This window comes from Bos javanicus, chromosome 9 (assembly GCF_032452875.1).
Source record: "Bos javanicus breed banteng chromosome 9, ARS-OSU_banteng_1.0, whole genome shotgun sequence".
In the NCBI taxonomy this organism is placed as follows: Eukaryota; Metazoa; Chordata; class Mammalia; order Artiodactyla; family Bovidae; genus Bos; species Bos javanicus.
In genome coordinates, this window is record NC_083876.1 from 41279594 (window position 1) to 41303029 (window position 23436).

The window sequence follows — 23436 nt, forward strand, 5'->3', positions numbered from 1 at the left end:
TTGATAAATCTATTGGTTCTTTGCAAAAACTGATAAATTGGCCAACCTTTGGTAAGACTGATCAAGAGAAAAAGAGAAATATCATAAATCTTCAAAATAAGGAATGAAAATCAACATCAAAATGAAGAGACAGTGTGACATAGAAGTTAACAATGTACATTCCAGAGCCAGACTATCTAGTTTAAATCACAGCTGTGCAACTCTGGGAAAACTACCAAACTTCTCTATGCCTAGCCTCCTCATAGGTAAAATGAAGATAATAATAAGCACCTACCTCTTAAAGCCGTTATAAGGAATAGATGAATTAGTATTTAGAAAGTGCTTAGAACACTGCCTGGCACATAGTAGGCACTGCATAATATTTCTTAAATAAATAATATAAATAAAAGGGGTATAATTAGAGAGGCAACAGAGATTAAAAGAATAACAGACGAGATTGGGCATACATAGACAAGCCACATGTAAAAAAATGAAATTAGATCATTCCTTAACTCCATACACAAAAATAATGGATTAAAGATCTAAATTTCAGACCGGACACTATAAAACTTAGAGGAAAACATAGGCAGAACACTCTCTGACATAAATCACAGCATCATCTTTTTTAATCCAGCTCCCAGAATAATGGAAATAAAAGCAAAAATAAACAAATGGGACCTACTTAAATTCAAAAGCTTTTGCATAGCAAAGGAAACAATAAACAAAACAAAAAGACAACCCACAGATTGGGAGAAAATATTTGCAAATGATGTGACTGATAAGGGATTAGTCTCCAAAATTTACAGCTTATGACACTTAATATCATCAAAACAAACAGCCCACTCAAAAAATGGGCAGAAGATCTGAACAGACATTTCTCTAAAGGGGACATACGGATGGCAAACAGGCACATGAAACGATGTTCAAAACTGCTAATTTCCAGAGAAATGCAAATCAAAACTACAGTGAGACATCACCTCACACTGGTCAGACTGGTTATCATAAAAAATCCACAAACAACAAATGTTGGAGAGGGTGTGGAGAGAAGGGAACCCTTCTGCACCGTTGGTAGGAATGTAAATTGGTGCATCGACTATGGAGAGCAGTATGAAGGTTCCTGAAGAAACGAAAAATAGAGCTACTGTATGATCCTGCAGTCCCACTCCTGGGCATATGTCCAGAGAAAGACATGGCCCAGAAAGATACATGTACCCCAGTGTTCAAGGCAGCACATTGTTTACAAGACATGCAAACAACCAAAATGTCCATCGACAGAGGAATGGATAAAGAAGGTGTGGCGGGTGCACACACACACACACACACACTGGAATATTACTTAGCCATTAAAAAGAATGAAGTAAGGCCACTGGCAGCAACATGGAGGGCTCCCTGGTGGCTCAGCGGTAAAGAATCTGCCTGCAATGCAGGAGACCTGGGTTCAATCCATGGGTTGGGAAGATCCCCTGGAGAAGGGCATGGCAACCTGCTCCAGTGTTCTTGCCTAGAGAATCCCATGGACAGAGGAGCCTGGCACGTTGCAGTCCACAGGGTCGCAGAGTCAGACACGACTGCAGTGATTAAGCAGCAGCAGCATATATTGACTCTAAAAAGAAACAATACAAGTGAACTTACACAGCAGAAAGAGATTCATAGACGTGGAAAACTCATGGATGCTGGGGGGTGGATAGAAGGGATAGTTAAGGACTTTGGGCAAGACATGTATACACTGCTATATTTAAACCAACGAAAACCTATTGTATAGCACATGGAACTCTGCTCAATGTTAAGTAGCAGCCTGGATGAGAGAGGGGTTTGAGGGAGAAGGGATACATGTATATGTGTGGCCGAGACTCTTCCCTGTTCACCTGAAACTATCACAACATTGTTAATCAGCTATATCCCAATACAAAGTGTTTTTGGTGTTAAAAATAAAAGGATAACAGAATATTTGGAATGCCCTTATATAGTTTGAAACTTAAATGAATGAATCCTTATAAAAATATAACTTTTAGAAACTGAACCAAGGAGAAGGAAATGGCAACCCACTCCAGTATTTTTGCCTGGAAAAGTCCATGGACAGAGGAGCCTGGCAGGCTGCAGTCCATGGGGTTACATGACCGAGCATGTGTGCATGAGGGTGGAGGATGATGGGTTGGCAGCAATAAACTAGTAGAACTGAAAAAAAAGAAAAAAAGAAACTGAACCAAGTGTAAATAGGATATGACTAGACCATTAAAGAAAGTGAATCAGTTGTCAATGATATTCACACATGCATGCACACACACACATATACACACAACAGGATAAAACAGCTTTTCAAGCAAATTCTACAGACTTTTCAAGAAGCAGATAAGTTTAACTTTCAGAAATTCTTCTAAAAGAGAGAAAATGTTGGAATATATCCCAGTTAATTTTATGAGGCTGATATAAACTGGACATTAAAACCAGACAAGGACAGTACAAGAAAGGAAATATATAGGTCAATCTAACTCATAACCATAAATGAAAAATCCTTAACAAAATATAAGCTGAGCAAACCTAGCAATATATAATGGTTTAACATGAGAAAACCTGTTAATGTAATCTACTACATTAAAGAATTAAACAAAGAAAATCCATATAATCAAAACATATTCAAGAATTCAAGGAAATTTAAAATCCATTAAAGGGAGAAAATTGTTCCTTAACTGTTAAGGGGTATCTACAAAAACCACAATTTAAACTGGCAAAACTACAAAAACATTTCCCTTAAAGTCAGGAGAAAGTCAGCCAGCCTAATACTCTCACAACTTTATATCGGACATCCTAAGCAATGTACCCAAGGAACAGGTGAGGACAGGGGCAGAGCTGTAACAATGGGGGAAAAAAAGAATATATGTATGTGCATATATATATATATATATATATCCCTGGTAGCTCAGCTGCTCCAGAATCTGACTGCAATGCAGGAGACATGGGTTTGATTCCTGGATCGGGAAATCCACTGGAGAAGGGATGGGCTACCCACTCCAGTATTCTTGGGCTTCCCTTGTGATTCAGCTGGTAAAGAATCTGCCTGCAATGTGGGAGATCTGGGTTGGATCCTGGGCTGGGAAGATCCCCCGGAGAAGGGAAAGGCTACCCACTTCAGTATTCTGGCCTGGAGAATTCCATGGACTGTATAGTCCATGGGGTTGCAAAGAGTCGGACACAACCAAGTGACTTTCACTTTCAAGCAATGCACCCAAGAAATAGGTGAGGACAGGGACAGAGTTGTAATAATGGGCAGTGGGGAACAAACTATACTTGTTTGCAAATTACTTGCATAGAAAATCCAAGAGAATCTATAGACTCTTGGGCCTAATGTTAATTAAGGTGTTCTGGATAACAAGGTTAATAAGCAAATATCAATACTGTTCATATACACTAGCAACACTCATTAGAATTGTTTTCTTAAAAGATGCATTTATAATTGCAGCAAGAGTCATGAAGGAATACATCCAACAAAAGATGTATTTTTTCTCCGGAAAGACAAAATTTTTTAAGAGAAAATTATAAAATTTTATGAAAAGAAGAAACATCACAACTGTTTATGGATGGAAGACTTGATATCACAAAGATGTCAGTTCTCCCCACCTCTGTCCCAGTTACCCCAAATACTGAGTATAGTTTCATGAAAAAAAATCCAAAGTTTCTTTCATGGACTTTTTAGCTGATTCTCCAGTTCATGAGGAAGAGAAAATAAAAATTTGGATTTTAAAGGAGAAAAGTGGAGGATTCATCTTATTAATATGTTATAGCAAGACTTAAACCCATAACAGTAAAAAAAACAACTTGTTACTAGTCTGAGGATGGGTCAGACAGAGTGTTCAGAAACAGACCAGCAAGTATATGGAAGCTTGCATTCTCCTGAGTCGGCATTCAAAAGCAATGAGAAAAGGATGGCGTGTTCAGTAACATGTGGTGGGGAAACTGTCCACAGGGAAAAAAAACTAAATTGGATCTTTACATGCTGCCATACACAGAAATGAACTCTTTATGATTTTATGTGCTTCAAAATGGGACTAATTAAGTACCCACAATTAAGCACCCAGATAGGAAAGTACAGTGCTAAAAGATCAAAGCTGGACTCACACCCTCATGTTGGGGTCAATTACCAATTCAGTCTTCAGGAAATTTTGTAATTTGTCAAACAGCTACAATATTACAGTTCAAGAAAGGCCCAGGTCTCTTGAGAAGGATCATTATGTCAAAACACTGGTGAAGAGCAGTGAAGGGCGAAACGTAAATACATAATTCAGAGACAGTTCTGAAATTTAGTCACATCTTGTTTTGAGGCAGCCTAGATTCAGGTTATCATTGCTTCTGCAGCAAAGTAAGTATAAACATGACTACTGAACGTGTGAGCCGAAGTTCAGCCAAACAACCGCAATAAAATAACCTGCGATTATAAATTAAGCCAGGTCAGACTTTCTAAGCAACGGCTCGTCTTTTCTGTCAGAATCCTTAAGCACTGTTTCCAAGTGCACCAGTAGGTTTGCCGGATTTTGTGATACAGCTCTTTATCTCCAATAAGCTGAGAGTTTTCTTTCTTTTATAAGAACACTAGGACAAGTCACAACTTTAAAGTAACTTAAAATCAGTAAGTTTAGAATCACATTAGAAATACGTAAGAAATGAAGTCAATAAAATAAGGTTTAAGTCACTTATTTCAAGCGTGGGCCACTAGGTCTACATTTTCTTCTAGGTGACATAAAAAGCAAAAACCAGAGTCTTTGCCACTTACACACACAAATACCAAAGACAACTCCCGAATCTAAACATTAGCGTTATTGTAAGGCTGCTTTGTATTCCTCCTCTACCTTACCTGAATATTCTGGCAATATTGGTACAGACATCCTTGTCACCTATGTGCTGTTCCATCACTGTGCAGAGCTGGGGAAGGGCGTTGATGCTTAGCAACTTACTTCTTGCTAGTGGTGAATCAACCAAGTTTCTCAGTGTAGCAGTCATCTAGGGAAAAAAGCATGTAGTGGCTTTTTTTTTTTTTTTTAAAAAGAAAACACTAATACAGCAATACTGATCAGTGCAGGAGAACCCACACCATAAGCTTTTGTTACATCAGTAGCTAAACCAAGGCCCCTTTATGCATCACCCATCAAAGAACCTGGGCCTATGCACAAGGAGCAAGAAATGAATACAAAGAAAGCCTACTTTGGTTCAAAAGTAAAATGATGCAACATGAACTTATTAAAATACATTTTAAGCCTTTAAAAAAAAGTAATTAATGAAATATTCCTGTTAAGAAGCAATTAATATACCAAAACCTGTAAAAGTCATAAGGTAATTAATTGACCCTGTGACATGCCACTTGAGTTCCACAGATCAGAAACTTCTTGTTCCATATTCTTATAAATACCATCAAATAATAATGCTGCAGCCAAAGGATATTCAAGAATGTTAGTCTCTTTCTCTTCCTAGAGGCAAGAACTGACGTCTTGCAAATTTGTCTTGTTTTGTAAAAAACAAAACATTCAGAAAAACTGTGTACTTTAACCCTTGTCTGAAAGTGGAGAAGAGAACAATTTTTAAAAATCTATAAAATGAAAGCTGCTGTTATCTAATAGTTTTACATATACGCAAGGTGTTCTTTCCTCTTGAGATGGTACAGGCAGGCCCCGGGTTAAGGGAGCCAGCTTGGGAGTTGGATGGCCTGGTCAAATTCCAGCCCCGCCCTTCATTGGTTTAGGCTTAGTTAGTTAACCTCTCAGAGCACATTTTCCTCATCAATAAAGTGGGGATGGTGACAGTTGCCCTGGCATTGTTTGGATTCAATGAGATGAGATGTGTGGCTGGCATTGCCAGTGCCAATTAATTAACAGGAGTTCAAAAATCACAGGTTCCATCCCCGCCTTTGTCATGGGTCTTCACATCCAAAATGCAGAAGGAGGGAGATCACTAGCCTTAGACTCAAATGATGGATAGTCAAGTCCCAAATCTCCCAAATCTTCCTAAATACGTGACTGAGGCACTCAGTCATTCTTCAACTCCCCCATTCCTTGTCTGTGAAAAGGGGATTACAAACTCTGCTCACCAGTCAAGGTTGCGTGTAACAGGTGGAAAAAAAGGTAACACTGTTTTTGTACACTGTAGAGGATTATGTAAATAAAAAGCATCATTATAGCCATAACAAATGAACTTTAACACTTAAGATGACATGTATGTTTGATTAGTTTTCTTTTGTAACAAATTGCAACAAAATTTTTTTTTAAAATATAGCCAACCAACCAGGTTCTCTCTAAAGCAGAAAACATAAACATAATACTTCAAACAAATGTATGCAAGTCTTTTGTAGTTGATTCAATTACACAGTGATTCAGTAAATTCTTCCCTGAAAGGTTCAGTATCCAAAACACTGCAGGGGAAACAAACTATTCTAGCATTCCACTTGACCTACCAATGTAGTCTCTTAAGCTAAGGAAGGTTAACAAGCCATTCGAGGCATTCCAAGCCATCACTGCCATAAAATGGAAAATTCCCATCATCTGTCCCCGACTCTATCCTGTCTACCCTCTTCAGAGACAGCCCAGGCACTGGAGCACTGCTGGTTTATGTCAACCCAAAGGATGTCTCGCAAGCTTCTCCATTCCTTCATCAAAGAGCACAGACGCTCGCGAGAATCCTGGCCGGAACCAGACAGGAAGAGGCCGCCGCAAGACCGTGCAGCACTGATCCCACCCACTGTGCACACAAACACCCCCTTCCCTGGATCCCGAGGCTTCACAGATCCGGTACCTCAATCTGTTGTCATCTTCTCACTCCCCACAGCAGCAGGGACCAGAGCTTTCTTAGGAGCTTTTATTTTCTTGTTTCAAATTCAGTTTTGTTTTGTTTTTTTCCCCTCTCCCTTTCAACCTTTTTCCTCAGTTCACTAGGAAAAGTCAAGACAGTTCAAGGTTCTTTTGCCCCAAACACATAACTTTTACAAATGGCCCAAATCAAGATGTGACATATCACCTGATTTAAAATCAGTATCTACTGCCTGGATCACATTGTGTGGAGTGCAAGGAGCTGAGCACGATATGATACCTGGGATGTTTCCATATTTCTTGGTTGTGATGCTACTAGAATCACATACATGAAACATACACCATGCACTTGAAAAATACATAGTACTGATGCCTCAGTTCATGACACTACCATCAACACCGCTGTTTAAGTTGCAAAACTCAGAGATATTCCAGAACCCAGCCTTTCTGCTTTCTGTTGCCCTAAGCCCTACTGGCTTTTTGTCCATTGCTCCTACCATACGATTCTATTTCCTGACTTTGGTCTACAAGGCCTGGTATGGCCTGACTCTGGCCAACCCCTCAAACTTCATCTCATATGACATATGACAAACTACTTTATTTTAGGTTACTTAATATTGTGTTTTACTGTTTCTTTATTTCTCTATATTAGAAGCTTCAGTGAAGGTACACATTTTGTCTTTTCACCATTGTACCCTCAGGCCCAACTCTAGTGCCTGGTACACAGTCATTCAGTTCAGTTGCTCAGTCGTGTCCACCCCTTTGTGACCCCATGGACTGCAGCATGGCAGGCTTCCCTGTCCGTCACCAACTCCTGGAGCTTGCTCAAACTCACGTTTATTGAGTTGGTGATGCCATCCAACCATCTCATCCTCTGTTGTCCCATTCTCCTACTGTCTTCAATCTTTCCGAGCATCAGGGTCTTTTCCAATGAATCAGTTCTTCGCATCAGATGGCCAAAGTATTGGAGTTTCAGCTTCAGCATCAGTTCTTCCAATGAATATTCAGGACTGATTTCCTTTAGGATTGACTAATTTGATCTCCGTGCAGTTCAAGTGACTCTCAAGAGTACACAGTGGGTCCTCAATAAATATTTGTTGATGGAATGGATTACTGGATCAGTATCTACAAAGGTACCACTGGTATACATAGAAAGGTTGGGATCCAGAAAACCATGGATGAATCAGACAGTATCTCTGAGGGAGATGGATTTTAAGATGATTAATGAGCATCAAAGAATTGATTCAGAGAGCCTACCAGTCCATCCTAAAGGAAATCAACCCTGAATATTCACTGGAAGGACTGCTGTTGAAGCTGAGGCTCCAATACTTTGGCCACCTGATGCAAAGAGACAACGCATTAGAAAAGGCCCTGATGCTGGGAAAGACTGAGGGCAGGAGGAAATCGGGGAGACAGAGAATGAGCTGGTTGACTGGCATCATTGACTCAATGGACACGAATGTGAGCAAACTTCAGGAGATAGTGAAGAACAGGGAAGCCTAGCATGCTGCAGTCCATGGGGTCACGGACCCATGGGGTCCAACACTCCAAAGAGTTGGACGTGACTTAGTGACTCAACAACAAAAAGGAGCAAAGAAATAAATAACTGATGAAAGAAAAACAGACTTCCTGGAGGGGCCCTAGTGTATTCCCTTTTCATTTCATCCATGACAGCAGCTCCTTCCTGGGCTCGTAACTCCTCTCTCCCCTTCCGTTTCGACACCTGACTGGTCACCTGTTCCACCTCTTCTTCCCACCTCCAGGGTTGCTGGTTCTGTTTAAGCCTACTTCATCTCTTTCCCAAAGTCTGCACCCCCTGCATGGGCTCCTTCCCTCTCTGCCCTGGTGAGCTCACCTCCCACAGCCTCTCTCTGCTGTCAGGGGAAGCATCCGGAAACCCATCCTTCCCTGTTCATACTTCCTCTGATTTCCAGTGGCCTACTAGGCGAAATCCATATCCAAAAGGCTCTTTGCTCTGGAAAGCACAGCTTACCCCACCAGGCTCATCTCCTTCATCTCCCTTCCTCCCTTTCCCTGCACATGGGTCATCTTTCAGACTCTGCACCAAACACAACCTCCTGGTCCTTCCACAGTTCCAAGCCTCTGAATGAACCACTGCCTCTGCAGAATATCCTCCTCCAACACTCTCCTCCGCTCCTTCTCCAATTTGTTCATCTCCTACTCAGGATTCTGAACCCAGCTCAGGCTCACTTCCCCTCTGTTGAAGGCTTTTCAGTGGTTGATTGTTCCCCTTCCTAGGTAAACAAACCTTCCTGTTCACACCTGTTTCACACCTAGACCCCTTACAACTGGTATCAGACACTTTTTCTCCCACTGTGAGCTCCTCTAGGGTCCAAATAGTTTCTTATTCCTCTATCTGGAGGACAATAAATATGCTCATAAATACTAACTGGATAATAAGCAGGAGGAGAAAGAAAGAGGGGATGAGGAAGAGAAAGAAAGAAAGGGGGAAGGAAATGAAGGGACAAGGGAGACAGGAGATGGAAAAGGAGGCTTTTCCCCTTTAAGAAGCCTCTGGCAAGAAAGTGCTGGGATTAGCAGAGGCCTGGTGGTAAACCAGAACTTAAACACCCCCAGGGAGGAGGAGCAGGAGGAGGTCACCCAGCAGATGCAGCAATGAGAGCCCCCCATTTTGAGGAGCTGGCTGTGAGCCAAGGGTCTCACTATGGGTGGGGCTGGGACTGAAAACAGCAGACAGACAAGTGGCTTCTTCTGGGAAAAACATAAAGAGGGCAGTGGGAGGAGAGCCTAGCTAAATACTGTGGTAACACGAAAGGCAAATTCCAAGTCAGCCCACTTAACTCTCAGCCTTGCTCCAACTTTTAACCGAGATATATTTGCGGAAATTGTTAATGGGATGTGTGCTCTGCAGCTGAGTCTGTTTTCCAAGCCCCCCGCCCCCTCACAAGAAAGCCCACACACTGGGCCTGCCCTTGAAGAGCAGGAGTTCAAAGTCCAAGCTCCCTGCTTGGAGAAATACATCCATTTCTTTAAGTTTCTATTCTAGTTTATATGGTTCCTCATTCCGCTTAGTGATGTATTTTTCTATTTTATTGTATATAATGTTTTAAACCATCTCAAATACTTTATGACCAAAACAAAAACAAACAAACCAAAAACCCAAAATTAAAGTTAGCTGCATACATAGATGCTTGTTTGGACTCTAAAGGGCTTACTGGAACAATTCCCAACCTCTTAACGGTCATCTCATCAAGAAATAGTAAACTGAAAAACAAGTTTCAATTATTCTTTTTCCCATCTCTTAATGTGCAGCCCCTTGGGACAGACATGCTGAGTCAGAAGGCAGCCAGTGGGAAGAAGAAAAAGGAGAAGAATACGGACCTGGCAATCCACAGAAAGGATGGATAAAAATGTAAGTGTCCTTACTAATTAGCAGTTTTTATTTGATGTCTGGGACAAAAGGGGATCTGAATGTTTGGTATATATCAGGGAAGAAACATTCTAGCGTGATTTTGGTTGCAAATCTACTGCTGAAGTGACAGAGCCGCACTCCACAACCTTGTGGTGCTCACTCTTCCTGAGGCAGCTTTTCGTGTGTGTGTGTGTGTGTGTGTGTGTGTGTGTGTGTGTGTGTGTGTGTGTGTGTGTGTGTGTGTGTGTGTGTGTGTGTGTGTGTGTGTGTGCGTCTCTGTGCGCGGCCCCCTGTGTCTGTAGCCCAGTCAGCCAGGCCCCTCTGTAGCCCGCCAGGCTCCTCTGGCCATGGGATTCTCCAGGCAAGAATACTGGATTGAGTTGCCATTTCCTACTCCAGGCGATCTTCCCAACCCAGGGATTGTGGCTCCTGCATTGGCAGGCAGATTCTTTACCACGGAGCCACCTGGGAAGCCCTGGGTTTCCCCAGATTCTTTGATCATTGGAAGACTGTGCCCCACCCTCAATCAGCATCTCCAGGTAAAACGCCTGGTGAGTTTGGCAAAGCTATCCCATCTCACACTGAATTAGTCGGGTCTCAAAGTTCTCACTGTCAGTTAAAAATGGGAGACCCATTTTAAAGGGAAAAACTATAACAAGTAGTGATCAGATAATTTATAAGGGCTCAAACAGCATTTTAGTAAAGCAAAATTAGAATTCAAAAGATTTAGCACTTAAAAAAAATCAATTTAGGTACTTTATTATCAATTTCAAATTATGTTTCCAATTATTAATATTTGAAAAATCTTAGCAAACACATTGAAATCTCTGCCTTAAAGCGTGAGTCCCTCCTGATTTAGATCACTGAACTTAACGATGATAACGCAGGGTCAGCAGCTGCGGCCCCACCCCCAGCATTCTCTACTGCACTGGGGTGGGCCCACGTTGGGAGGGCTGGTTGGTCCCCCTGAACCTGCACAGAACGCTCAATTCACCAGTGCATGACTTCCCTCTTCCTTTGCACTCTCCCACCATCAGAGTCCTCAGGCCCCAGGGAACTCAGCGGATTCTGCCCCAGGAGGCATTCGGCCATCAGAGCTGGCCCAGATTAGAGGGGCTTGTAGCTCACAGCGCACCACAGAATTCCCATTTAGGTGCATCAGAAACTGAACAGGCTCTTTGGCTAGGCCAGGAACTTCACCGTCAGTCATGGCATTGTTCCTTGGAGAAATATCTTCCCAATTTCAAAGAAAACATTGGAACATAATGCAATTGAAAATGTACCACTAACAGTCTGAAAGTTATTAAGCTTCCTCTACCAAAACTGACATCAAGATTCATTTTATTTTTATATATTGAATGCTGTCACGCAAAAAAAAAAAAAATTGAGCGGCTTACTTTGTTTTTTATAAAGCTATCTTGTGAGCTTGATCGCGTTTGCTCCTAAATTTGTGGACAGCAAAGGTATTCTGAGCTCCACTTTTCAGATGAGGAAACTGAAGCTCAGGAAGGCCGCCAGCTCCAGGTAGGTGGGCTTCCAGGACCCCTCTGACTCCTCATCTGTTGTCTCCCCTGCTCCATTTGACTGTCTCCTAAAAGCATTCATTTTATTGCTCAATCATCTGGAATAGCCATAATCAAAATCCCTAGAGCTTTATCTCAACTCGACTGCCAACTGCAAAATGGTTCGCTTCCCGATGATGACGTGAAAGAATAAACACAGCCGCCAGAGACCACAAACAGTGTCAAATGATTCAAGACCAAAGCCACACCATTTTTCCAACCTCAGCAAAACCATCTCCCTCTATTAATGAGAGCATATTCATTTTCTGGATTTGTGCCCAACTGAGACCACATATATGCCAAAACCAGAGCCTCTGTGGTAACCCAAGGAGTTTCATATTGTCTCATATATTAATATGAATAGTACAGTTCTGGCTGAGATAAAAGAAACCAATTATAAGATGCCATTATATACATGAAACTGCTAGTCCCAAATATTCCTCGGCCTTTCACTGGAGTTAAGATACATGTATGTGAAAGTAATACTAGTTCACAATCCTCAGTAACGCTTAGTGCCTGGCTGGCACATTCCTACCACAGGGGTCCTACTTCAGCGGGCAATGATTCTGCCCTCCTCAAATCCTAGCGCCCTCCTATTTTGAGACTCTACTTAATGTCTGCCTATGTTTATTATTGTTTCTCCATTCACCACCACTATGTCAGTTGGACTTCCCTGGTGGCTCAGACGGTAAAGTGTCTGCCTACAATGCGGGAGACCCGGGTTCTATCTCTGGGTTGGGAAGATCCCCTGGAGAAGGAAATGGCAACCCACTCCAGTGTTCTTGCCTGGAGAATCCCAGGGACAGGGGAGGCTGGTGGGCTGCCATCTATGGGGTTGCAAAGAGTCGGACACGACTGAGCGACTTCACTATCTATCTATCTATGTCAGTTACCTTGATAAAACGAGTAGGCAACTGATTCTTCCAGTTGTGGCTATTATATGTATCAGTTCAGCAGAAATTTGAATGTCTCTAAACTATATAGAATGTCAGATCAGTAAAACAAGGAAAATGAGTCTTAAAAGATAATGCTTTAAGAACTACAGAGTAATAACACTGATTTTCAGAATTACCTGTTAAAGTTAGTGATGTTTCTTTATTGCCACAGCTAACAATGTCTAAAATGAAGAGCTGAGACTGAGCAGATATGACAGCAACTGAAAAGCAAAGGTTCTCCCCAGAAGCAGGTGGTGTAGGAATACTTATTTCCCACACTTGATATTCCTTCCTTGTGAGGAGACATCCCTTAGCATAATCTCCTGGTCACCTCACTTCCTGCTTGGCGAGCACAGGTGTTCTGCCCTGCTCCACCGAGGCAGGCATGGCCTGTGACCAGGTGGGCAAATCTCATTCGGGGCTCAGGATTAGAAAGCACTCCCTCCTCAGCTATAGATGACAGCCTTCAACTTTCCTCCCCATCTGCCTTAGTCTCTCTTCATTTCCAAATTCAAAGGCCGTTAGATGTTTGGGATCCCTGACTCTCCCCAGATCTTTAGACATGTCATCTGAGGAGAATCAAAGGGGAACACAAGTTGTTTAAATGCAGTCCCTTCCCAGGAAAGGGAAGAGTAGGCTCTGGCTACCCACTCTCTCAGGCCAGATGGCTAAGTGAGTGATCAGTTCCACTACTGGGTATTTCTTTATAGGAAGGAAACCTCATAAGCAGAAGTAGCTCCCCTCCCCACAAACAAATATATCATCAAACAATTAGCAAGGGACTTCCCTAGGGGTCCCTAGTGGTTAAGAATTTGCCTGCCAATGCAGGGGACACAGGTTCAATCCCCAGTCTGGGAAGATTTCACATACCAAGGAGCACCTAAGCCTGAGTACCTAGAGCCTTTGCTTCACAAGAGAAGCCACCAAAACAAGAAAGCCACAAACCACAACTGGAGAGGACGCCCCGCTCACTGCAACTAGAGAAAGCCTGCACGTCGTAACGAAGACCTCGTGCTCCTGCTCAGTCCCTCAGTCATGCCTGACTCTGTTGCGAGCCCATGGACTGTAGCCCACCAGGCTCCTCTGTCCATGGAAGTTTACAGGCAAGAAATACTGGACTGGGTTGCCACTTCCTACTCCAGGGGATCTTCCTGACCCAGGGGATCGAACCTGCGTCTTCTGCATTGGTAGGCAGATTTTTTACAACTGAGCCACCTGGGAAGAACAGTGAAGACCTACAGCAGCCAAAAATATAAATAAACAATTTAAAAATTGGCAAGCCTAATAACCAAACCAAAGATTGTGATGAAAAGTTTCACCCAATCACATAAACAATATGCAAATAAGTAAAATAGCTAATTGCATTATACCTGTATCAGTTTCCTACTTTTAATAATGCCCTATAGTGATGCCCTTCATGGATCACTGCCTTGTCATGGTGAAGGGGCTTGCATAACTTAGTGAAGCTATGAGCCATGCCATGGAGGGCCACCCAAGATGGACCAGTCACAGTGGAGAGTTCTGACAAAACGTGATCCACTGCAGGAGGGAATGGCAAGCCACTTGAGTATACTAGCTGTGAGAATCCCATGAATTTGCCTGTATAAAAAGGCAAAATGATATGACACCAAAAGACGAGCTCCCCCACCCCCACCCCGAGGTCAGAAGGTGTCCAATATGCTACTGTGGAAGGGAGGAGGACAACTGCTAACAGCTCCAGAAAAATGAAGCGGCTGGGCCAAAGTGGAAATGACACTCACTTGTGGATGTGTCTGAAAGTAAAATCTGATGCTGCAAAGAACCATATTGCGTAGGAACCTGAAAAGTTAGGTCCATGAATCAAGGTAAACTGGACATGGTCAAGCAGGAGATGGCAAGAGTAAACATGAACATCTTAGGAATCAGTGAACTAAAACGGACAGGAACGGGTGAATTTAATTCAAATGACCATTATGTCTACTATTGTGAGCAAGAATCCCTTAGAAGAAATGGAGTAGCCCTCATAATCAACAAGAGTCCGAAATGCAGTACTTGGATGCAATCTCAAAAACAACAGAATGATCCCTGTTCATTTCCAAGGGAAACCATTCAACATCACAGTAATCCAAGCCTCTGCCCCAAACACTGCTGCCGAAGAAGCTGAAGTTAGTCAGTTCTATGAAGACCTAGAAGACCTCCTAGAGCAAACACCAAAAAGAATGTCCTATTTATCATAGGGGATTGGAATGCTAAAGTAGGAAGTCAAGAGATACCTGGAGTAACAGGCAAGTTTGGCCTTGGAGTACAAAATGAAGCAGGGCAAAGGCTGATAGAATTCTGCCAAGAAAATGCACTGGTCATAGCAAACACCCTCTTTCAACAACACAAGAGATGACTCTACACATGGACATCACCAGACGGTCAACACCGAAATCAGACTGATTATATTCTTTGCAGCCGAAGATGGAGAAGCTCTATACAGTCAGCAAAAACAAGACCAGGAACTAATTGTGGCTCACATCATCAGCTCCTCATAGCAAAATTCAGGCTTAAACTAAAGAAAGCTGGGGAAACTACTAGTCCAGTCAAGTACGACTTAAATCAAATCCCCTATGAATATACAGTGGAAGTGACAAATAGATTCAAGGGATTAGATCTAGTAAACAGAGTGCCTGAAGAATTACGGACAGAGGTCCATAATACTGCACAGCAGGCAGCAAACAATACCATCCCAAAGAAAAAGAAATGCAAGAAATCAAGGAGACTTTACAAATAGAGAATCGAAAAGCAAGGGAGAAAGGGAAAGGTACACCCAACTGAATGCAGAATTCCAGAGAATAGCAAGGAGAGCAAGAAGGCCTTCTGCAATGAACAGTGCAAAGAAATAAAGGAAAACAGCAGAAAGGGTAAGACTAGACATCTCTTCCAAGAAAATTGGAAATATCAAAGAAACATTTAATCCAAGATGGGCACAAGAAAGGATAGAAATGGCAAAGACCTAATAGAAGCAGAAAAGATCAAGAAGAGATAGAAAGAATACACAAAAGAACTGTACAAAAAAAGACCTTAATGACCCAGATAACTACGACAAAAAAGTGAGAAGTCACGTGGGCCTTAGGAAGCATTGTTGCCAATAAAGCTAGTGGAGGTATGGAATTCCAGTTGAGCTATTTCAAATCCTAAAAGATGATGCTATTAAAGTCCTATACTAATATGTCTGCAAATTTGGAAAACCCAGCAGTGGCCACAGGACTGGAAAAGGTTAGTTTTCACTCCAATTCCCAGGAAGGGCAGTACCAAAGAATGTTCAAACCACTGGACAATTGCACTCATCTCCAGTGCTAGTATGGTTATGCTCAAAATCCTACATGCTAGGCTTCAGCATTATGTGAACTGAGAATTTCCAGATGTCCAAGCTGGGTTTAGAAAAGGTAGAGGAACCAGAGATCAAATTGCCAACATTCGCTGGATCATAGAGAAAGCTCTAATTTCTGTTAATAAAAGTATCATTTTCTGAGCCACCCAGGATCAACCTCTGTTTAATTCACTTTCCTTTCCCCCACACTTCAGAGCCAAAGCGGAAGAGAGGGACTGAAAAAGGGTGGGAGGACTGACCTTTCTGAGAAACTTCCACTTAGAAAAAGGAAGGATGGGAAACTGGAGGTGTACAGAGCAAGAAGGGGGCAATATTACAACTTGAAGGACCCTCTGGGAAGAAGCTTGCAGGCTTAGGGGTCGGAGAAACCAGGTGTAAGAAGAGGGAAAGAAATTATGTTATCTGGGGTAGGGCGGGGGCATGCGGGACAGTTCCAATCTCAAAAATGTGAAATTCGAAGCAGGGAAAGAACTTATTTCTCTAAGGATTAAACTCAAAATTAAAGAATAAAAGGCTGTAAAGAAGAAAAGATTGGAAATACAAAGGAATCCATAAAAATAGGAACATTAGTTTAAGTCAATCTGGGTTTAATAGTTATGCTGTTATTTAGTCACTAAGTCATGTCTGACTCTTCTGCTGACCCCATGGACTGTATCCCACCAGGTTCCTCTGTCCATGGGATTCTCTACTCAAGAATACTAGAGTGGGTTACCATTTCCTTCTCCAGGGGAACATTCCAACCCAGGGACTGAACCCTAGTCTTCTACATTGGCAGGCGGGTTCTTTATCACTGAGCCACCTGGGAAGCCCAATAGTTACGTTATATACTTACAAAGTACTTAGCTGTGAATGTGAGTGCCTTGAGATTTTCTTCAATTACTGTGTCCTCAAGACACAAGAGGACAAATGAGTCACTGGGGCATTGGGGCCTGTTTGTGACTATGACACATACAAGAGACTCTTCCCTGGTGCCCAGAAAGGGGGCGTGATGGAAACCACAACAAACTTTCTGATGGAGGGGACTCCAGGAATTATCCTTGGCTCCTTCCTAATTGTTGGCCCTTACAAGTCCGGCCAGACATTAATGTCTGGTGACTCAGACGTTAAAAAATCTGCCTGCAATGCGGGACACCCAGATTCAATCCCTGGGTCAGAAAGATCCCCTAGAGAAGGAAGTGGCAACCCACTCCAGTATTCTGGCCTGGAGAATCGCATGGACAGAGGAGCCTGGCGGGCTACAGTCCATAGGGTCACAAAGAGTCTGACACGACTGAGCGACGAACACACACATCAGAAATGAACCCTAACATCTTCTGATAACCCTCTGAGATTAACATTGACAAACCCCTATTTCATCTGTGTCACCTCCCTAGGAGATGCAATTTGCTGCTGGAATCTAGGGGGGCCTAACCTTTCAGCTGGTCTGTATTTCTCTTTTTCCAAGTTTTAAGGAGCTCTCTCAAAACTCTCGCATTCTGGAATTTAGTGATCATGCACAGATTAACTTTCTTTATGCTTATGATTTTTCAGACCAACTCTTGTCTCTTGTTTTGCCAGGATTAATACTTTTACTTGGTGGAAAGTGGTGCTGGCCCCTTTGAATATCAACAATCATTCTCTCAACCTTCTCAAAATGCTACTAACATCAAGCTTCTGACAGTTTGAACTGAACACATGGGTTCAGTTCAGAGTTTTGCAGAAGAATAGGGCATCAGAGTACTATTATCTGGACACGGGAATCACCAAAAAGCAGGCCCCTACTGATGTTTTCTTCACCACCCAGAACATACCTGACATCGAGCAGCCACTGCACAAACACTGGTGAGGTCAGTGTCTCAAAGTCAGGTGTGCAGTGATAAACATATGCGTATGTGTATACATATATGTAAGAAGTAACACAAAGACAACTTTTTTGAAAATCTCAACACTTCAGTGGTTTCCTCTAAGCATCATTAGCCCCTGGGCTGTGGAGGAGCTTTTTCATCCCTTTCACATCCACTTCTGGCTCTCGCTCCTTTAGCACCTTTATAATCAGTCTAAAATCTAATAACTACAGCAATGTCTCTTATTTGGGGCTGCTGTGTATGAGATCTGAATCCTCCCATCTGACCGTACCCCTGACACACTTCCCTCCCATCACATTTCAGTTTTTTGGTCTTTATCCATTTACTGTCTCGTGCACACTCATCTTTCTGCCACTCTGATCTCATCTCCTCCCCACGCACAGACCTCCTGCTCTGTGTTACTCCAGGTCCACGCTCGGCAGCCTGATATTCAAGGCCCGTGACCACAGCCTTGGAATCTCACCTCCCAGGCCTCCCTCACACCACTCTCTGCTCTGGACAGACCACCTCTTCAACAGTCCCCAAATGCACCTTGTCCCTTTCCCTCGGTACCAGTTTCCTACATCCTACACGGCCCTCAGAGTCCAGCTTCGGTGCTTTCTACTCACTCAGTGGCCTCCAACAGGGCTGCGCAAGGGCAACAGGAGGCCCCCAGAACTGTGCTGGGTGGGATACATGAAGCTTCACAGCACAAGGCAAAACTACTGAGGTTTTCGGGTTGAAAATCATAAAGGAGAGGACATCCTGCCTTTACCTTTTCGCCTTGTGTGTTCTCTCTGGTTTACAGATATTACTCCATTAGTACAGACACAGGTTATTTACTTTTTTAGTTGAACAAAGTTGCTTTCAAAAAACATCTCATGAGCTACAGCTACCAGTTGCAAAAGCTGGTGTAATCAAACAATGCTACCTGTGGCCAGATCTGTTTGGTTGAATATGCACAGGAGTGAGCTAATAAAAGGCCAGGCAGTGCGACACACTCACTAGAGATTTTCATCTGTTCTTACAGTGAAGTCAAGTTGCTTACATTTTCTCATCCAGATGATACAAAAGAGCTTTTCTTTGTCTTAATTAAACACAAGGGAATGCCCAGTCCAGAAAATTCTGCAAATGAAATGGCCTAAAACAATATCTCCCTTCCCCCACACGTGTAAACACACACACACACACACACACACACACACACACACAATGACTGCACAGGGACACACATGGCTCCACGGGAGGAGCACGTTCTCAGGTGGTGGCAATAATGGGCCCCACTTTCTCCTGCTGGACGGGGATGTGAGTGCTGACTAGGCTCCAGGGAGAGGCCTCGGGCTGTGTAGTCCCCACACCCCCATGCCAGATGCCAGGCAGCTGGAGAGGAAGACTGTGGAGACATGGCAGTGCCAGTGAGGGCTGGGGGGGGCAGTGTGGACAGAGTTACTATACCCTAGAAGGCTGCATTCCCACCCGGAGGGATGCACTGATGTCTGGAAAAGGGGCATCTGTTCTAGTGAGTCAGTTTGCACCTGAGGAGGCTGAAGCAAGTGAAGAGGGAAAGGAGAGGAATGTGGGGAGACATGCACGGCACTGAGTGGCATGCCAGAGGTCCTAGCTCTGGATCTGATGTATTTTGGGTCACGGGTGTGTGTGTGTGCTCAGTCACTCAGTTGTGTTCAACTCTGCAATCCTACGAACCACTGTCCACCAGACTTCTCTGTCCATGGGATTCTCCAGGCAAGAATACTGGAGTGGGTTGCCATTTCCTCCTCCAGGGGATCTTCCTGACTCAGGGATCAAATCCACATCTCTTATGTCTCCTGCCTTAGCAGGCAGGATTTTGTTTGTTTGTTTGTTTTGTTTTGTTTTTTAAACCACTAGGGCCACCTGGGAAGCCAATTCTCCTTTATACCAACTGATTTTATTTGTATATTTTTATTATACATTACAGTAATCCAAGTCTATGGTCCTGACCACTGAGGCTGAAGTTGACTGGTTCTATGAAGACCTACAACACTTTCTAGAACACCAAAAACAAGATGTCCTTTTCATCATAGGGGACTGGAATGCAAAAGTAGAAAGTCAAGAAATACCTGGAGTAATTGGCAAATTTGGCCTTGGAGTACACAATGAAGCAGGGCAAAGGCTAACAGAGTTTTGACAACAGAACACACTGTTCATAGCAAATAGCCTCTTCCACCAACACAAGAGATGACTTAACACATGAACATCACCAGATGGTCAATACTGAAATCAGAATGATTATATTTCTTGCAGCCAAAGATGGAGACGCTCTATACAGTCAGTAAAATCAAGATCTGAAGCTGACTATGGCTCAGATCATGAACTCCTTATTGCAAAATTCAAGCTTAAATTGAAGAAAGTAGGGAAAACCACTAGACCATTCAGGTATGACCTAAATCAAACCCCTTATTCAGTGGAGGTGAAAAGATTCAAGGGATTAGATCTGGTAGACAGAGTACCTGAAGAACTATGAATGGAGGTTCATAACATGGTACAGAAGCCAGTGACAAAGACCATCCACAAAAGAAAGAAGTGCAAGAAGGCCAAGTGGTTGTCTGAGGAGGCTTTACAAATAGCGTAGGAAAGAAGAGAAGTGAGAGACAAGGGGGAAAGAAAAAGATATACCCAACTGAATGTAGAATTCCAAAGAATAGCAAGGAGAGATAGGAAGGCCTTTTTAAATGAACAATGCAAAGAAATAGAGGAAAACAACAGAATGGGAAAGATTAGAGATCTCTTCAAGAAAATTGGAGATATCAAGAGAACATTTCATGCAAGGATGGGCATGATAAAGGACAGAACGGTAAGGACCTAACAGAAGCAGAAGAGATTAAGAAGAGGTGGCAAGAATATAGAGAAGAACTACACAAGAAAGGTATTGATGACTTGGATAACCACAGTGGTGTGGTCACTCACCTAAAGCCAGACATCCTGAAGTGTGAAGTTAAGTGGGCCTTAAGAAGCATTACTATGAATAAAGCTAGTGGAGGTGATAGAATTCTAGTTCAGTGATTTCAAATCCTAAAAGATGATGCTCTTCAAGTGCTGCACTCAATATGCCAACAAATTTGGAAAACTCAGCAGTGGCCACAGGACTGGAAAAGGTCAGTTTCATTCCAATCCCAAAGAAGGGCAAGGCCAAAGAATGTTCAAACTACTGTTGATTGCACTCTTTTCACATGCTAGCAAGGTCATGCTCAAAATGCTTCAAGTTAGGCTTTAGCAGTATATGAACCAAGAACTTCTAGATGTACCAGCTGGGTTTAGAAAAGGCAGAGGAACCAGAAATCAAATTGCCAACATTCATTGGATCATGGAGAAAGCAACAGAGTTCCAGAAAAATAACTACTTTTGCTTCATTGACTATACTAAATCCACTGACTGTGTGGATCACAACAAACGGTAGCAAATTCTTAAAAAAACCGGAGTACCAAGCCACCTTACTGGTCTCCTGAGAAGCCTGTATACAGGTCAAGAAGCAATGTTTAGAACTAGACACAGAACAACAGACTGGTTCAAAGTTGGGAAAGGAGTACAACACAGCTGTATATTGTCATCCTGCTTATTTAACTTCTATGCAGAATACATCCTGTGAAATGCTGGGCTGGATGACCCACACGCTGGAATCAAGGTTTCTGGGAGAAATATCAATAACCTCAGATATATAGATGATACCACTCTGATGGCAGAAAATGAAGAGGAACTAAAGAGCAGTGAGCAAACTCTGGGAAATAGATAGCATCATCGGACTCAATGGACTCAATGGACATGAATGTGAGAAGACTCTGGGAGATACTGAAGGGCAGGAAGCCTGCGCGCTGCAGTCCATGGGGTCACAAAGAGTCGGATACAATTTAGTGACTGAGCAACAATAATTATATATAAATACATTTCTACACTTATTTCTGAATTTATAAATTACATATAAATGTATGTACATATATACAGTTGCCCTCGTATATTTCGCATCTGCAGATTCAGTCAACCATAGATGGTACACTGTATCCACGAATCAAGGTCCAAGTATGCGACCTGACCACCTGTGGACTTTGGTATGTGGGGCAGGTCCTGGATTCAATCCTCTGCAGATACTGAGGGACAACTATATGCTTATGAAAGAGCTTTCTAAAACAAAACAAGAATTCTAGAAGCTTTTATGTGAAAATTAAAAGCAGAGTACCTCCTCAATAGAAGAATGCTTGAGAATTTGAGGTATAAAATTTTCACCACAGAATATTATGCTGCCAATAAAAAGAATAAAATAAGTCTATAGAGTTTTTACTATGTATTGTTAAATGAAAAAAGAGACGTGAATAGCATATTCCATTTTTGAAAACCTATGGGTGTATTAAAGGGCGCTGAGCACACGTGTTGTGTGGACTAGGAGGAGAAACACGGAGGAAAGAGGGTGATGCAAAATAAGCAACAGCAACTGTTAGAATGAAGAAGTTCATGATCAAAAGCAAAAACTATACATATGTAAGTATACATAACACATATGCATGTAAAATGCATGGAAGAATGGTTATTAAAAGTTGGAGGTACATTACTTCAGGGTGAAAATAATTCAGGTGATTTTTGCACTCTTACTTTTTGCATTTTAACAAGAAACGTAATTATATAACCAAAATAACTATTTTCATTGAGGGAAAGTTTGAATAACTCAGTAACACTGTCAGTATGAAAATGTTCCTTATTTCAGTCTTCCTAGCCAAAAAATCAGAGAAGGCAATCGCACTCCACTCCAGTACTCTTGCCTGGAAAATCCCATGGACAGAGGAGCCTGGTAGGCTGCAATCCATGGGGTCGCAAAGAGTCAGACACGACTGAGTGACTTCACTTTGACTTTTCACTTTCATGCATTGGGAGAAGGAAATGGCAACCCACTCCAGTGTTCTTGCCTGGAGAACCCCAGGACGGCAGAGCCTGGTGGGCTGCCATCTGTGAGGTCGCACAGAGTCGGACACGACTGGAGCAACTTAGCACCAGCAGCAGCAGCCAAAAGATGGCACATCCAGTAGAATATTTAATCATTCATAACAGAAGGAGGTTTTCACAGTCTTTTTCAAAATGGAGACAGACCACAAAGTCCAAAATTAATAATCATCATTAACACTTTAAGCATCTTAAAGGCAGGAGATAAAACTAATTTTTAACATGCCTTCCTGAAGGCTTCAAGCACTCAGTCTTTGATCAATCCCTATTAATTGACAAGGACATTTCAAACCTCATAAATTATTACATCAAAGATACTATTAACTGATATTCAAATGTTATTAAAGAGTACAGTCTCATCTAAAGAATGGAGACCTGAAGCAGCTCCAATGAAAGTAATTCGACTATGAGATTTAATCTGCTACAAAAGTAATAAAACTGTAACACATACACATTTTTCCTTCCTGCCCTGGTCATTCTGAATGGATCTGGCTTTGCTACCACCATTCCTGTAGTCTCTGGCCTATGTGTCATCTACATATCCCCTCAACAGCTGTCCACTCAGTGTCATTAACTTCTGATCTTTACTGCAGATAAAAGATGCATGACAGGAGCTACCAATCATCGTGGGCAAT

The 23436-nt window shown here is 42.4% G+C and overlaps 1 protein-coding gene across 5 annotated transcripts in view; it reads right to left on the reverse strand.

Annotated features, from left to right (window-relative positions):
* ARMC2 (armadillo repeat containing 2) overlaps nt 1-23436 on the reverse strand; it is a 247089-nt gene that overhangs the window by 48098 nt on the left and 175555 nt on the right. For all 5 annotated transcript variants that reach the window (XM_061427637.1, XM_061427635.1, XM_061427639.1 and 2 more), the window contains one exon: nt 4826-4971. In XM_061427637.1, coding sequence (XP_061283621.1) covers nt 4826-4971 — 146 coding nt within the window. The remainder of the gene's footprint in view (nt 1-4825; nt 4972-23436) is intronic.